Source organism: Aedes aegypti, chromosome 2 (genome assembly GCF_002204515.2).
Source record: "Aedes aegypti strain LVP_AGWG chromosome 2, AaegL5.0 Primary Assembly, whole genome shotgun sequence".
Taxonomy (NCBI): domain Eukaryota; kingdom Metazoa; phylum Arthropoda; class Insecta; order Diptera; family Culicidae; genus Aedes; species Aedes aegypti.
In genome coordinates, this window is record NC_035108.1 from 232,843,797 (window position 1) to 232,860,179 (window position 16,383).

The 16,383-nt window shown below is 35.0% G+C and overlaps 2 protein-coding genes across 2 annotated transcripts in view; both read right to left on the reverse strand.

Annotated features, from left to right (window-relative positions):
* The window catches only part of LOC5578895 (alpha-1,3-mannosyl-glycoprotein 4-beta-N-acetylglucosaminyltransferase B), a 40,265-nt gene that overhangs the window by 23,471 nt on the left and 411 nt on the right, over positions 1 to 16,383 (reverse strand). The window contains exons 2-3 of the mRNA XM_001664051.2: positions 8,058 to 8,180; positions 7,150 to 7,989 (exon numbers count right to left, since the gene is read on the reverse strand). Coding sequence (XP_001664101.2) covers positions 7,150 to 7,989; positions 8,058 to 8,163 — 946 coding nt within the window. The 5' untranslated portion in view covers positions 8,164 to 8,180. The remainder of the gene's footprint in view (positions 1 to 7,149; positions 7,990 to 8,057; positions 8,181 to 16,383) is intronic.
* Positions 7,866 to 16,383, reverse strand: part of LOC5576279 (dehydrogenase/reductase SDR family protein 7-like) — a 102,348-nt gene continuing 93,830 nt past the window's right edge. Inside the window, exons 5-6 of the transcript XR_002500410.1 lie at positions 8,058 to 8,180; positions 7,866 to 7,989 (exon numbers count right to left, since the gene is read on the reverse strand). The gene's annotated coding sequence lies outside the window, so the exon portion shown is untranslated. The remainder of the gene's footprint in view (positions 7,990 to 8,057; positions 8,181 to 16,383) is intronic.

The window sequence follows — 16,383 nt, forward strand, 5'->3', positions numbered from 1 at the left end:
TTATTAAATGAAAACAAGATTTAATTAACCATTTTAGGACCCTATTGCAAATTGTGGAGCACTATAACAGCTATTGCACAGGGTGTTCTAGAGTTTCCCGGAGCTTTGTCCTTCCTAATTCGTATAAAAGTCACGATCTTTTTATCATTGTAGTTTTCCGGTTTTATGAACTTGGACGGTAATCAAAATGTAAACAAACCAACTTTATGCTGTTCGACCGCACTTAAATTCCGATGCAAGTTGAAAATGTGATTCATTACGGGTTTCGTCATTTCAATATAAGGTTCAAAAACAAATAAGATATTTGCAAAGGAAAGATAAACATGATTGTGGGCCGAATATTCTAGTTTTTTTTTATTTACACAACCTTCTTGAGTCGATGTTCCATGGTTCGATATCGACCTATGAAGGCAAAATAAAAATATTTTTTTATGGTAACTATAATGGTCCCCTAAAAGAGCTTTCCAAAGCATTCCTGTTCGATGACTCGATATATTCATTAGTCGATAGTCCCCTAATTACAATTCGATTCGTTGTATATCGTTGACGATCGCTATCGCAGCACAAAGATCTATACAGAAATTGTAGCACTGGTTAATCGGGATTCAATAGAATATTCTAGAATTTTCAGTTAGATTCTTCTCTCTAATTTATAGAAGCTTCTGGAACTTTTGAAATATTTCACAACAGCATTTAAGGCTGTAATTATTTCAGATCAGAATAACGGCACTATAACAATGGAGTATGGTTAGAGCATAAATTTGGGCGATTTTGCGTTCATAAATATCATGCGTGTCTCAGCTTATTATTCATACACCAATGGCATATTAATCAACAGAGAAATTTCTCTGTCCATGTTATCATTTTGCAATTGAACATAAACATTATTAATCTTTGAAAGAGGTTTTTGCTTGAAAATTCAAATGGAACGTGACCAGCCACGCTGGGTTAGCTAGTTTATCAATGAAATCATAATCGGTTTTCTGTGCATCGTAATACTATTATTTTCCTCTTATATGGAAATATAAGATCTTACAAAGAAGAATTAAGAAGTTTCTACAAAAACTTCCTAGAAAAGATGTTCTTCAAACTTAAACAATATTTTTCACATACCAAAAATCCGAATTTTTATGAATGAATTGTGTTTTGGTATACTCAACTATTATACTTGGCTCCAGACCTACCAATCTTTGACCATTCTAAACATTGTTCCTTATTCGTGTGAATTATAATTATTTTGATGGCTTTTTTGTTATAACACCATCGTGCAATAATATAATAGTCTAACGATACTGTATACAGAAAACCGATTACGATTCTATTGATATATTATAAAGATATAGCATGCACAAGGTGTCCACTTTATAAAATGAACAGTCCTTAAGTAAGTTCTACAATAGAAAATGTGGCTACTCTGGTAGGTGATAAATTATTATGAATATACATTAAACTTGTTCAACATACGATGATTAACGCTTTAAAGCAGACTTGACTATATATCTTTATTTTGCTGGGGATAACACATGTTCACATGTTTATCAACAGCATGAGCAATCATGCATATGAAACGTAAAACCACATCGACTTTGGTTACTCTTCACTTCAGTAGTAAGTTTGGAGCAGTAGATACACAGTGTGCTAGTCGATCCGATGATTATGGTTTGAATCTGGTTTGCACCCACTCGGTTTTTTGCGTATTTCCATACTTCCAATACATGCACTTAAAAGAGGCATATGTGTGGAAGTTTTATTTTTTAATACATGTGTTGGTGATGCACGCACATGAAAAAAAATACACATGCGACATCAACCAGGATCGATCCATGGTCATGAGCGTGAGAACCAAATACTATACCACAGCAATAAACCCGCTTGTTGGTATGAGTGGTTCAAAAAGCATATCAAGTTGTACTTCCCCATTTGTACCGTAAAAACTGCTCGACTCAATGACCGGATTATCTGCCTATCAATAGACGCTCAAAAACGTCATGTCGCTCAGAAGAACACTTTTCCGCCATCAATAGACGCAGAAAACGCCTATAATGACGGTTTCAACTTTTGGGTGTACATATGGCTTTGGGACCAATGTGCAAGGTGTGCCGATGAGAAATGACTGATTTTTTATTTAAAAAAAATCAAAAAACTAAAAAACATACATCGCTGAAAATTTGATAGTAAACGTAAAATTTTTTGAACTTTCAAGAAAAAATGAAAACAGCAATAGCCTTTGGTCCCGAGGCCTTCAAAACACGAAAAAAACGGGAATTATTTTTTTTTATGTGAACAAACAATTTTTGTGAAATTTTGTATTTTTTCTGAAAAGTGTATTTGTTCACAAAGATTGAAAATCGGTCGAACGGTTCAAAAGTTATAATTTTTTTTTTAAATAAAAAAATTGCAAAATCGCGATTTTTTTGGTCATTTTATTTCGGAAATGGTCACTCTAATAAAAAAAATCCAAAAACACGTGTATCCTTATTTCGGATATGAAACAAAATAGCAAATTTTCACGGAATTCGGTGACCCACTAGATCGGTTTTTCATGGAATGGCTGTACATATATTCCAGCTATTTGAAAAATATCATGAAACAATCAATTTTTTTTTTTCGAATATGTTCAATTATTTGGAAATTATCAGATTTGAAAATAAAGAAACTGACAATGCTTCTAATAAGACAGCTGCGCTCAGCAGGCTTTTTGGTTTACCATGAGTTTTTAAAGTTTCGCAATCGGTGTGACCATTAGATTACAAAGGAAAATGTAAAGCTCTGAGGGACAATTCAAATATGACGTCCATTGTTTTTCGGGATTTCTAGACCCCCCTCCCCCATCTGTCACGCTATTTCCAATACCTAATACATGCACTGTCACACTTTCATCGACCCAACCCCCCCCCCTCCTCTAAATGATGAACGTAATTTTTTAATGACCCCTGATCGTACTCGTAAGTTTTGTTTTCCCTTTCGTTTCGGTTGCATGGGCACTTTTAGCTGTCAATTCTACCATGGAAAGTTTCCTGGATAGCATTATGTACGATTATGACCTTTGAAGGGAGCATCACACGAATCAATGGACAAGCATGCAACGCCAAATGGCACAGTCGTAATACGTTCCTGACAAAATAAAAAAACGACCTGAATCGGAAATTGAGCCCACACTTCTTTGATCGATGCAGCTAGTTACTTTGTAACACTGTACGCACGGCAATGAAGTCCAGATTTTAATTTTTAACATATCAGTCTCAAAATTCGTTATGGACAATATATTTTTTATGTAAAAGAAACGAAACGATATTTTATTATATGAGCGGATAATCTAGTTGAGGAGTTTAGTTGAGTATTTCATAGTACTGCAAAAGTTTAAAGTTTCCCAGTTTTAAACGCATTTCGTAGATCAACATAATAAACAACATTTTTGCAAGTAATACCACCATGGGCTGCATATATCAATAGTACGCCATTTAAAAGACTCTGCAGTTCAGAAGCAAATAGTAAGTGAAGGTTTTCAGCTCCAGTTGTCCGACTTCATAAATAGTATAGCAGATATTGAACGATATTGAACCAGCATGCATTGTAGAACACCAAAATGGATTATCGATTCAACATGGTATTGACAGATTATCAAAGCAAGGGGACATTCAAATATTACGTCTATTGTTTTTAAGTCTATCCAAATCCTTCCTATGCTCACTATCACGCTTTTTCCCAAGCTCCTAGTACATGCACTGTCACACTTTCGTACACCCCCACTCCCCTAAATGATTGACGTAATTTTTGAAAGTTCCCCAAAAATTTTACTGCTTCTTAAACTTTGCTATAGGCGATTTAAGACAATAAATGTGATTCCCAATCTATTTCAAACATGGACTTATAAAAAATGGATTTTTAACCAAAGCTATGGTTTTCTGTTACATATTTTTTGTATACGGTACATATTTTTGTATGATTCGTATGTATTCACTCATTCATGTTCCAATACAATATTATGCACTATTGTGGACATTAGAACCAGATTCAACCACTTAACTTGACCAAAATACAGAAAATGAAAATTGGTAGTCCACAACGAACATCGACCGGGTAAGTGCCGGCACCAGCACAATTGTGCTGGTCCTACTTTGTCCCTCCAGAAATCTTTGCTTTGTGAATCAATTCACATTTAGTCTTCACCATTTCAAAGAATGACTCTTTCACTCTCGATTCGTATCTGTGCATACCTAGAAAAAACGAATAGTTGAAAAGTTGCGACAGATAAAACTTTTTTAATTCTTACGGTGTTTGTTTACATTTTGTTTACCCTGAGCTGGTGTTTTCTAAACACGATGTAAACAAAAGTTTTTGCGTTTAATTGGGTCCTAAAATGTTTAATGAAATCTTGTTTTTATTTAATGACACGAAAGAGCATGTTACTGCAACTATTTTAGCAATTTTTCCCGCTCAAATAACGGCTACATCATATTTGAACTTTAATTTAAAAATTAGGTCCATAAATGAACCTTGACATTTTTGATCATGTTTGACGTTCGCTTAATCGACAAAAACACCACAGGGCATTTTGTTTTAACACTGGGGTTGTTCCTATCTGACATTTCGGAAGGGACACGGAAAGCAAAATACACCCAAAATTTGAGTTTAAGCTAAGAAGTGTGACAAAATCTAAAAAATGTTTTTTTAACTTAAACAAAAGAAAAACATTAAAAAATTGAGTAAACATGTGTTTTTAGCCTAAACTTAAGCGTTTGGCATTAAAATTGGGACAGGCCTTTAGGACCCTATTACAAGTATCAATGATGATTCAATTATCGAAATCAAAAAAGTTTGGTAAAACAATGATTTATTGGCTTAAATAATCATTCAGTGTCATGGGTGCCGAACAGCACAATTGTGCTGGTTCGTCCCGAAAGGGTTATTCAAAATTTTATCATTTTTAAAGCCGAGATTCAAGCTTCCAAACTTGACCATTTTGTATGGAAAAACGGCCAATACGTACGTTACTCTGTCTAGTACTGTAATTTACCCCGTTTTACGAATAACTCATGAAAATGGCCTATTTTAATATTTAAATACAGTCGACTCTCCATAACTCGATATTCAACGGACCATCGACTTATAGAATTATCGAGTTATAAAATGTTCCGAAACAAAAAATCACAAAATCGAAGGAACAAATTTCTGTATTTCTAATACATAAATGATCACCTCTGTAAGAAGGTAAAATTATTTTGTTAATTTTACTTTACAAACTATTATTTAATTTTTTTTTCGAAATGCTCGAAAAATCACATTATTTTGACTAACATTTTTTTTTTCATGTTTTTCAACTTTTATTACAACTTGCAAGTATTTTTTCATCTCCAAACAAGAATTAGACCACGTTTCCCCAAATAAGAAAGATTTTAAAACAGATATCGAGTTATGGAGAGAAATTTCCATCTCACGTGACATCGACTTGTGGAGATATCGAGTTATAGAAATATCGACTTATGGAGAGCACGATGTATGGAAATTTGAAGGGACCGAAAAATCCATCCGGTTATAGAGTATATCAAGTTATAGAACATCGAGTTGTGGAGAGTCGACTGTAATATTTTTTGCATTAAACTCGATATAACTCGAAAATCACTACTTCTAGAGAAATTATTCATATAATCATCATGACATAGAATCATTTCAAGATACTTACTGTATCATCAGAACGTATTTATTTCGACAAAAAATCAAAGTTTCAAAAATCGACCAAAAGTTGTTCTTAGAAAACCTTTTTTATTAAAAATTTCTCCATCATGAAACTTTGTCCCAACATCTGTTTACTATCAAGATTCTATGGTGAAAATTTAAAAAAAATATTAAAAATGGGATTTTTGTGTAATTTAAAATTTAAGTTTTATTTTTGATTTTTTTTATGGAAATAAATAAAATATTTTTTCAGTGTATACTTTTTTTTATAGTCCAAACGGTTCACTACAACTTCTTCATAGAACATTTTTCTCAAAAATCAACAGTTTTGGAGTTAATTTTTGCATGCAAAAATTTATAGGCCATTTTCAGAAGTTACACTTGATTCAAAATGATCATTTTTTCTATGGAAGACACTTATTCTACCATACCAAAAACATATGCAAAATTTAATCCAAATCGAAGACTATCGAGCACGATTTTTATTTTTTTCGACTCATTCTGGATGGAATTCGTCAGTAATTCACAAGTACTTGCGGGATATTCTGAAGTCGATTTCAGGACCATGGAAAAAATATATCAATTCGTTGATTGCGAACCATATCATGCTTTAATCTTCAAGATTTTTCACCGGGAGTATAATACGATACAAATTAAGTAGTTGCACATAACAAAGGCTATTTAAAAAAAAAAAACAATTTTCACCGTCTTCAGTCAAAGGTTGCACAGACTGAACAATCACGAACATTAGGCAATGGACAACAAACAGAACACCCAGTAGTCCAGTGTTGAATTTTTCCTTTGACGAAAAGTTTCCACCGACTGGAGCGGGAATCGAACCCACGCTTCGTGACATTCACAATACGCCTAAACGACTGACGCCACTAATGCCACTATTTACAAGAACGTTCTGGGGATAATTTCAGGATGTCCTTTTCCAGAGTCCCTTAAGGCTGATACAAATATTAATTTGCTTTTATGTCACACCCTCCCTCAAAAAGTTGAAAATATTGAAGGGGAGAAAAAAAAAGTTCTTTTGTTTTTTGTTTGACTTTATAAGGTTTTCAAGGCAAGGAAGCCATTGAAACAACTACCCTATGGGAAACCTAAGTGAATGTCAAGAATGAGGTTTATTCATTGTCACCTTTTTTTAAAAAGTAATCGGCGAAAAAAATGTAGATTGATGTATGATATGGATTGCAATTTTCGCATTGATGTCCTTCTACAGGGTCCAGGATCGGCTTTAGATCATCCCTGAAGTGATAAAGGCAGCCAGAATAGTAAACGCTTCGGTTCGTAAGTCAATTGCTCGGCCTCTGGAAGTAATACTCCTGTTTGAAGCAACGTACTACTTTCTACACTATGCTTAACGTATAGTAACTTCAGCGGAAATAGATTATGATAGTCAACATCTTGCCGAGTTGTGAAAATTCATAGCAGTTATTGGCAGAAGAGAAAACAAATTTCACTTACCTATAAATCCTAGCTGGCAAAAGTCCAAAACAAACCATTGACTTTGTTCCTTCTTCGCCGTTTTCTCTAAGGCAAAATTTTTCATTATCGTAATGAATCCTTTTTTTGTGAGTATGTCATCCTCCAGTTGCACGTAGAAAGCACCTTTCGGTTGGGCGTACGCCATTAGATAAGCAAAATCCAAGTTCTGTTTGGACCGCCACTTCACCCGCTCCGCCGAATCGTTCAATGTTAGCCTCAACTTGGCCATATCAGGATAGTAGCTAGCCGCTGGCGAAATAACTTCGATGAAACCACTTTCTACAAACGTTGGAAATCTTGCATTGATACTGTTAGCGACTTGCGACACGTAATCGAAGTCTGATTCTCCAATAAATATAACGATCATTGTATCGTTCTGCTCGTCCTCATCCATGTTAGCTATCAGATTGTCTACCGTTTCTAACAAATATGATTGTTTATCGCGTTTTACTGTCGGTATACCAAGAACCATCGACACTCCTTGTCTGTTCTTCGTTTGTAGATATCCTGGCCTTAAAGAAGCCGGATCATCAAGCAAATGTGGTAAAAAATGAAAGGCCGTTGGAAGTTTCAGATTTGCAGGCAACTTGGCTGAGGCGGTTACGTTTCGAATCATTGATCGCGAATCAGCGCTTAGACCATCTAATAGGTTTAAATTTATCGTCATGTTCGATGTTTCTCCGTTTTGATTTGTGAATCCAAAGTACTGTGACAGAATTGCCACATCCTCTTGCTTAGCACGATACATTGATTCGAGATACTGCATACGCATTTGAAATTCCGCTACTCGCTGCGACATCGTCTGTTCAGCAGAAAAATCTGTAGCGATAGATCAATTAAGATGTGCGGATAAAACTAAGTGACAAAGCGTGTAGATTCCAACTCACCTGTTCCTATCACTAGAAATAATATTGTACAAGGTACCAAAACGAGTATGAAGGCCAAAAAGCAATTGCGACGCCTTAGTGGCGACGAAGTCAATCCCATTTTCATGTTTGCAGTGGATTCGGCTGTAAAAAATATGGGTTTGTTTTATTAATAATCGGAAGGTAGAAAATACTGAAGAAGTTCATCCATCGACGCGTATCGAAGTAAAATTAAAATAAACAAAATGCCGGGTTCTCATATGAGCAATGTCTACTATCATATCTTTATGAGCTTATATTAATCCAGCTAGTGAGAGATCGCTGCAAAGAGATATACCATTATTCATTAATTTAACATAAATATGTTTATAAACAAACCGCTCTAATCTTTAGCTGTCAATTTTGCAATAAATTGTGTAAAATATACTGTTAATAATGTGTCGTTTTTAATTAAGTCACAATACTAGAGACAATCAATTGATAAAACAAAATCTGCTATTCAATGTTTAGTTAAATTCATTTGTTTAGCCTACATATTCCTGGGAAATCGATTCATTGAAGATTTTTCAACTATGGAGATCGAACTTTTATTTCTATAGCTTCATAGCAGCAGAAAAGTAATAAACCCAATATTTAGGCACGGCTTTTTTCAATCATGTAGGCAAATCGAGATAACACTCGGTATAGAGGTGCTAATCAGCTGAGAAATGATTATGGTCGGTAATTCTGATACACCAAGGAGACGTTCATGACACATCTATGTGATGATTTATGAGAGAGGACGGGAGCATTTGAAGGTCACAATCCACTATTTTAACTTATGACGAAAATTACAACTCGTATTATAGGGATGAACCCTAACATTTTCTAGCGGCCGATTAGGTGTTTTTCATTGCCACGAGCTCGGAATTTTATGGATGTTGTGTAAGCATTATTGGTACCTGATTGAAACGAATCAATCGACATTATCTTCACATTACTTCTAATTCTGTTAGTATTTTATTGTTGTACTTCTGGGGTGTTAATAATTTTTAAATAGTAGGCTCAAATAGCAGTAGCGAACGTGGATTTTTTCGAGTAATCGAGTTGGAAATTTCGATTGTATCCCTTTTGGCATCGTTTGGCATAAAGTCGTTTGGCATAATGGTCAGTTGGCATAATGGCCATTTGGCATAATGAGTGACTTTGAATTAATATCGGCATTTTGAGAAAAGCTTTCACCGAGATCAACACCAACTAGCTCATAGCAAACATTTTTAGTAGATTCTCAACAAGCGTGGTGTTCGTTCAGAGCTTTTGAAATCGCTTTTAGGGTTTACCAGTAAAAATAAACAAAACATATTTTTTACTCCCGCGTTTTTGTTTCACTTTTGTTTTATATACCTTTTTTGTTCTATGCATTGGCGTAGGTCAGGGGGAGCATTAGGAGCTATACATTTTGCAAAATCCAACACTAAGCTGAGAAGCAGGCTCTGTCCCAATGAGGACGTAAATGCCAAGAAGAAAGAGCCATTCATTCTGACGTCGCACAATGATCGTGAAAAAATAAAGTTTGACCAAAACTAGTTTTATCGCCTTAATCGATGGAAAACAGTGAGGACCCGATTTCTTCAGCTCCTCGACGAATTTTAGGCTGACAAAATGGGGAACCTGATTAAATCGGGTCATTTTATTTTGTTCTTGTTTTACAATTTTGACGTGTTACATGGTTACATGGACTTTGAACGAAGGGAGCGATGGACATGGGCGTATCAACTCTAAGTTATTCATATTAAGCAAAGTGAAGTCCCAAACGCGTCTTGATTGAATGTTGAGTGACGGGTCTATTTGAAGTCTTGGAGATTTACCTATTGGAAAAATTCAGAAGATTCGATTCGTTGTGGTCCTTTTGATGGGCAATTTTGCTCAGACCAGTAAGACGAACGGAATCAACCTGAGTTCCTAGTTATGCATGATCGTAAAATTATCAAAATTCCTAAAGAGCTTCGTATTGAAATTCCTCTATTTTTTTGGAAACTTCTTCGATATAGTATAAATAATTGCCTCGAAGCTCTACTTGGAATTCTTTTGAGTAGAATTCAAAGAATGTTTTATCCGGAGATTCAACATATAAATTTTCCAAAACATTATTTTGAAACTCATCTAGATCCGTTTTGAAAATTTGTTCATGGGTTCGACCAGGAATGTTTGTGCAAATATTTCTAACAGTTCTTCTTCTTCTTTTTGGCGTTACGTCCCAACTGGGAGAAAGCCTGCTTCTCAGATTAGTGTTCTTATGAGCACTTCCACAGTTATTTACTGAGAGCTTTCTTTGCTGAATGACCATTTTTGCATGTGTATATCGTGTGGCAGGTACGAAGATACTCTATGCCCTGGGAATCGAGAAAATTTCCTTTACGAAAAGATCCTCGACCAGCGGGATTCGAACCCACGACCCTCAGCATGGTCATTAGGGCAATTCAAATTTTAAAAATGTTTGAAAACCCAATCTCCCATATGCTTCTTACCATCCTTACCATAAAAATAGTGTTCTGTGAACATATCTCAAAATTTCTCCATAGTAATTTCCATACAAACCTATAATGTCTTTGGGCCACCTTTAAATCACCACCTAGAAAGCTGAAAATTTCACAGAACACTATTTTTATGGTAAGGATGGTAAGAAGCATGTGGGAGATTGGATTTTCAAACATTTTTAAATTTTGAACCGCCCTAATGGTCATGCGCGTTTACCGCTACGGCGATCTGGGCCCCTAACAGTATGAAAACCAAAAAATTTTCTTTAGTTTCCATGAATTATTTTTTGGTTTGTTCCTAGCGTATTCATAAATTACTTTACATAAAGTCGTGAATAAATCTCAGAAATTATTCCTATACCTATGGGATGATTCAATACTTGGTGAAATTCTTGGCCAAATTCCTGAAAATCTCGTAAAAAGATTCCTATAGGAATCCTTCGATAGAGCATAAACATTTTTCAAAAATGAAAAAAAAAACTCAGTAGGGTAGAGAGCACCGGTTTTGGCCACACGCCAGTTGTAGCCATTGGGGTTATACACCGTTTTACAAAGAAAATCAGCATGAAACCTTTTGTTTTCAGTAGATCACATTCACATGATAGAATTACATTCATTTACTCGTCCAAATTGATTCAAAACATAAGAAAAAGAATTAATTTTCCTTATAATTTTAACTTGTATACACCTAATTTGGCCAGGGCACTCCTAATTTGGCCACTCTCATGAGAAATCAATGCGATTGGCCAATTTAGGAACCCACGATAAATCTCTGGCCGAAACTGGTCCGTTGGCCTATATTGACCAACGGGATTTTCAATGCGTAAAAATGGTTATAGCTCAGTTTTGATATTTACATACATAATATGGATTGAAAGCTTGCATTTGACATATTTGTAGTATAAATACGGCTTTCCATTTGATTTTGATTGACATTCTCTCTTAGGTTGGCCAAAACCGGTGCTTTTACCCTAGGGAAATTGGATGAATTTCTGAAAGAATCTTTAAAACAGTTTTTTGAGGAATATTGGAATTATAGAAAAAGATTTCATGAATCCTAGATCAAACTTTATCAAGAATATCCTAAGAAAGCTTCAGCAAAACGTATTTTTGAAGGGATCTATTGAAGAGTTTATGAAGTTATTGTAGGCGTAATCTCAATAAAACTTTAAGAAGCTAATTTTGTTTTGAAGGAATAGCTCGAGACATAATGAAGACTAAAATGGAAGAATTGAACAAGGGGTAAAAGAAGATAATTATTGAAGACGTTTCTTAAAAACTAAAATAATTCCATAGGAATTTTGGGTGAAGTTTGATGTCGAGTTTGAGAGAGAATGTATGAACAAATTTTAATTTAGACGAAAAACGCCTTCAATATACCCAGTATGCTTCTGAAACAATTTATGAAATTATTTTTTGAACATTTTTGATGAAAGAAAAAAACATTCAGCAAGATTCCATAGATTTATTGTTGAAATAGTATTGAGAGAAATTCTCGGAGGAATTCATGAATGTACCTACACACCTAGTTTTTTTTGTCATGAACTCTGCTGTGTATTTTTTTTTCACAATTTTAAGCATTATTTAACTCGAGATCTCATGAAATTATCTCATGAAAAATCGTTCAACCCCTCTACCGGCAGCTTCATTTTTTACTGCAAGAAAAAATTTCAAATCGCGATAACTTTTTTGTTTCCCGGTATTTTTGCACAATTTTTTCACAAGTTCTCAAAAAACTCTTCTAGTTTAAGAATCTGTATTAACATTGGTCATTGGTCATCTGAATACAGAAATATTCCGAAATTCCTTGGGGGACAGACGCGTAAACGTAACCCACGTATATATCTCAGGCTACAGAATTTTTATTGTATTTGGATATCCACTCTTTGAAACAATACATTAATGAAAGTATGTTGTGAAAAAATGAAGCAATTTGGTCCAGCCGTCTTTGAGTAATGAGCATTTATGTTGCTGGTACAACGCTGGCCAAATAATGTTCTTGAAAACTACAAAAAACCTCATACCGTAATTTTCAGATATCTCTAAGAATACTTAAGGTGAAGATGAATCGAAGCCAATCCTTAAATTTTCAAGAGCACGAATCTGGAGAACCGAACATCCGTTTAAGATGAAAACTTAATCGATTGGTCACCACCAGCTCGTGACCAATCGATTAAGTTTTCAGCTTAAACGGATGTTCGGTTCTCCAGATTCGTGCTCTTGAAAATTTGAGGTTTGGCTTCGATTCATCTTCACCTTAACCAATTTGTATGATTTTTTCAGAGTAGCTTTTTATCACATGGCATTGTATAGCCCACATTTTATTTGTTCGATAAGTTGACGTAAAACAAAATGGCAGCCTAACCCATTTGATATGGAAAATGTCGGTCCCCCAAGGAATATTGGAATATCTTTGAAACCAGATCACCAATCATCAATACCGACACAGATTCCTAAACTAGAAGAGTTTTTTGAGAACTTGTAAAAAAAATGTGCAAAAATACCGATAAACAAAAAAGTTATCGCGATTTGATTTTTTTTTTCTTGCGGTAAAAATTAAACCTGCCGGTAGAGGGGTTAATAGATTCAGCATACTATGTTAAGTTTTTATGGAAGAATTCTAAGAATCATCTTCAAAAACACCTTCAAACGAACCAAGGACGATTTATAGAATAATTTCAGGAATAATTGGAGAAAGAGGTTTAAGAAATATCTAGAGGAATATAAATCAATTCCCGAGAGAAATTCCTGGGGAAAAACGAGTAGCTTTCTCTAATTACTTCAATGATAATATTCCACCATTGTGCGTCGTATAAAAGAAATCCTATAGACATACGAATTTCTGTTATAAGAAGTCAGCTATTATTAGCGTTCGGTGTTCTAAGCCAGAATCTCTAATTTTGAATATTCTTAGTATCATTTTTCCTTCAATTTCAGATCAAATGAATTAAACTCAGTGAGAAAAAGGTATTCGTTACATTCCAATCATATAAATTACGTCCTCACTGGGACAGAGCCTGCTTCTCAGCTTAGTGTTCTTATGAGCACTTCCAAAGTTATTAACTGAGAGCTTTCTTTGCCAAAGTTGCCATTTTTGCATTCGTATATCGTGTGGCAGGTACGATTATACTCTATGCCCAGGGAAGTCAAGGAAATTTCCATTACGAAAAGATACTGGACCGACCGGGAATCGCACCCAGACACCCCTTCAACATGGCTTTTCTTAGTAGCCGCGGACTCTAACCACTCGGCTAAGGAAAGTAGAATAAGGCTTTATGCCTTCTAATATTCTCTACACACTTTAATTAGAATGCCGAATCTCGGCTAATTATAACCGAGATTCGCACAGCCGAGTAGTCAGCAAACAAATTTCCTGGGATCTCAGTAAATAAAAGCCGACTATCAGTTAATCGTGCTTCGTAGCTAAGCAACCGAACAAATTGTTAGCTGAGTCTCGGCTAAAATCGGGAAACCGAGATTTGCACAGCCGAGCTCGTGAAAAAAATCTGAGTGTGTACATTGAGAATTGGAACATTTTCTGTGTATCTATTAACATACGACTCACAGCATGAGCTATGGTTTTGTGCAATGAATGCTTACTTTTTTATCTGCAATGAAGCAATGCTCTCTGGCATGCTTAATGCAAGTATAAAACATGCAATGCATTGTTGTTTTCATAAAGTTTCTTCGAAGTGCTATTGCTTTACGTATGTTATTCTAAAGCATCACTAATGTTGATTCTCAATCGAGTTATAGCTATACTTTAACCCCTCTACCGGCAGCTTAATTTTTTACCGCAAGAAAAAAAAATCAAATCGCGATAACTTTTTTTGTTTCTCGGTATTTTTGCACCATATTTTCACAAGTTCTCAAAAAAACTCTTCTAGTTTAGGAATCCGTGTTGGTATTCATGATTGGTGATCTGGTTTTAAATATATTCCAATGTTCCTGCATATAAAATGTCTTAGGCAGCCGTTTTGTTTTACGGCAACTTATCGAACAAATAAAATGTGGGCTATACAATGCCATGTAATAAGGAGCTACTCTGAAAAAATCATACAAATTGGTTAAGTATTCTTAGAGATATCTGAAAATTACGATATGACGTTTTTTGAAGTATTTAATATCTTAATTTGGCCAGCGTGGTACCAGCAACATATAAATGCTAATTACTCACAGACGGCTGCAACAAATTGCTTCAGTTTTGCACAACATACTCTCATTAATGTATCGTTCCGAAGAGTGAATATCCAAAACCGATTAAAATTCTGTAGCCAGAGATATATACTTAAGTTATGGTTACGCGTCGGTCCTCCAAGGAATTTTTGAATATTTCTGGATTCAGATAACCAATGATTACTGTGTCAACATTATTTATTCTGATACTATAAGAGTTTTTTGAGAACTTGTGGAAAAATGGCGCAAAAATACCGAGAAACAAAAAAGTTATCGAACCTGTACTGGAAGCCCAAGTCGGACGGTCGGTTTCGGACATCCATATAATTCCTTGGGATCTGTCCAAAGGCCATTTAGGACATTTCCATAATTATTTTGCATAGGTCAAACAAAACTACAATGTTTGTAACTGAGTCATTAGTATATTCCGACTCTTTCAATTCATTTGGAACCATTCTGGTCGATTCCGGATTCCCTGGAACCGGTTCCTGGGGCATCAATTGGGGACCAAAATGTGATTAGCACAAACCATTCATGTGACATCAATCTTCAAAATTTTACAACGGGGCTATGATGCAATGCATTTTGAGGTAATTGTATGCAACATAGGGTCATTTATAAGCACTCCCGGAATATCCTAGTGCCTAGTGATTGCAATTCATATCATGCGATACATCAATCTTCAAGTTTTTTCACCGGGAGTACATATACGATGTAAACTGATTAATTGCTTATAAATATTGTATTCTTAAGAGTTTCGCAAGTATAGTCGGATTAGACGGAAGTTGTTTTCTAAACTAACAATGATCGCATTGACAAGTGGTCAATTTCACCCTGAAAATCTCCCGATATATTATTTTGGAGACGAATTTTGGCATTAAAGTCGATTTGTTAGAAAATGTCTGTACATGAGCCAATGAGATTCACCGGCGTACTTGTTTTTCTGCATTCAGTTGTTTGTAATTGACAACAGTAAAGAAAACGGACCTGAAAAACCGTGAAAAATTATCAATTTCATCCGGAATTACGGTACTTGTTCAACTGGATTCGACTCGTTAAAACTGATAACATTAAAAAACGATTTGTTTAACTGTGTGCTTTAATTATTTTTCCATGAGATTACGATACACTGAAAAACGCTTCTATCGTTTCTGGTTTAAAATTTTCTCGCATTGTGTACATACGATACGGACAAGTCAGCTCTCTAAGCACAAATTCCTTAAAAATAATTTTATTTTTTAATTTCATGTTGGATACATGTATGTTTTTGAAGCCACTTTATCCACGTTGTTCTGTTAGCAATTTTAACGGTCAAGGCATCCGTCGATTTTCGACAAAGTGTAGATTTCATCAATTTCGGGATATATCATAACAACTACAACATATAGATTTGTTTGCATTCAGAGCCTATCAGAACCACATATACTGCATTGTGGATAACATGATAATAATGCTAATAAGCACATTATGTTCTTCTTTATATTACACACCCAGCGTGATGGTCATTAAATGCATCAGCAATCATTACTCAACTTAATGAGTCTAATTGTATAACTTTTCGAGTTACAGCGTCTTACACCCAATATGCAATATTTGAGTCGCTATTGAATGATGGCGCACGCCCATGTAAAACTGTAACATCGATGAATATCCTA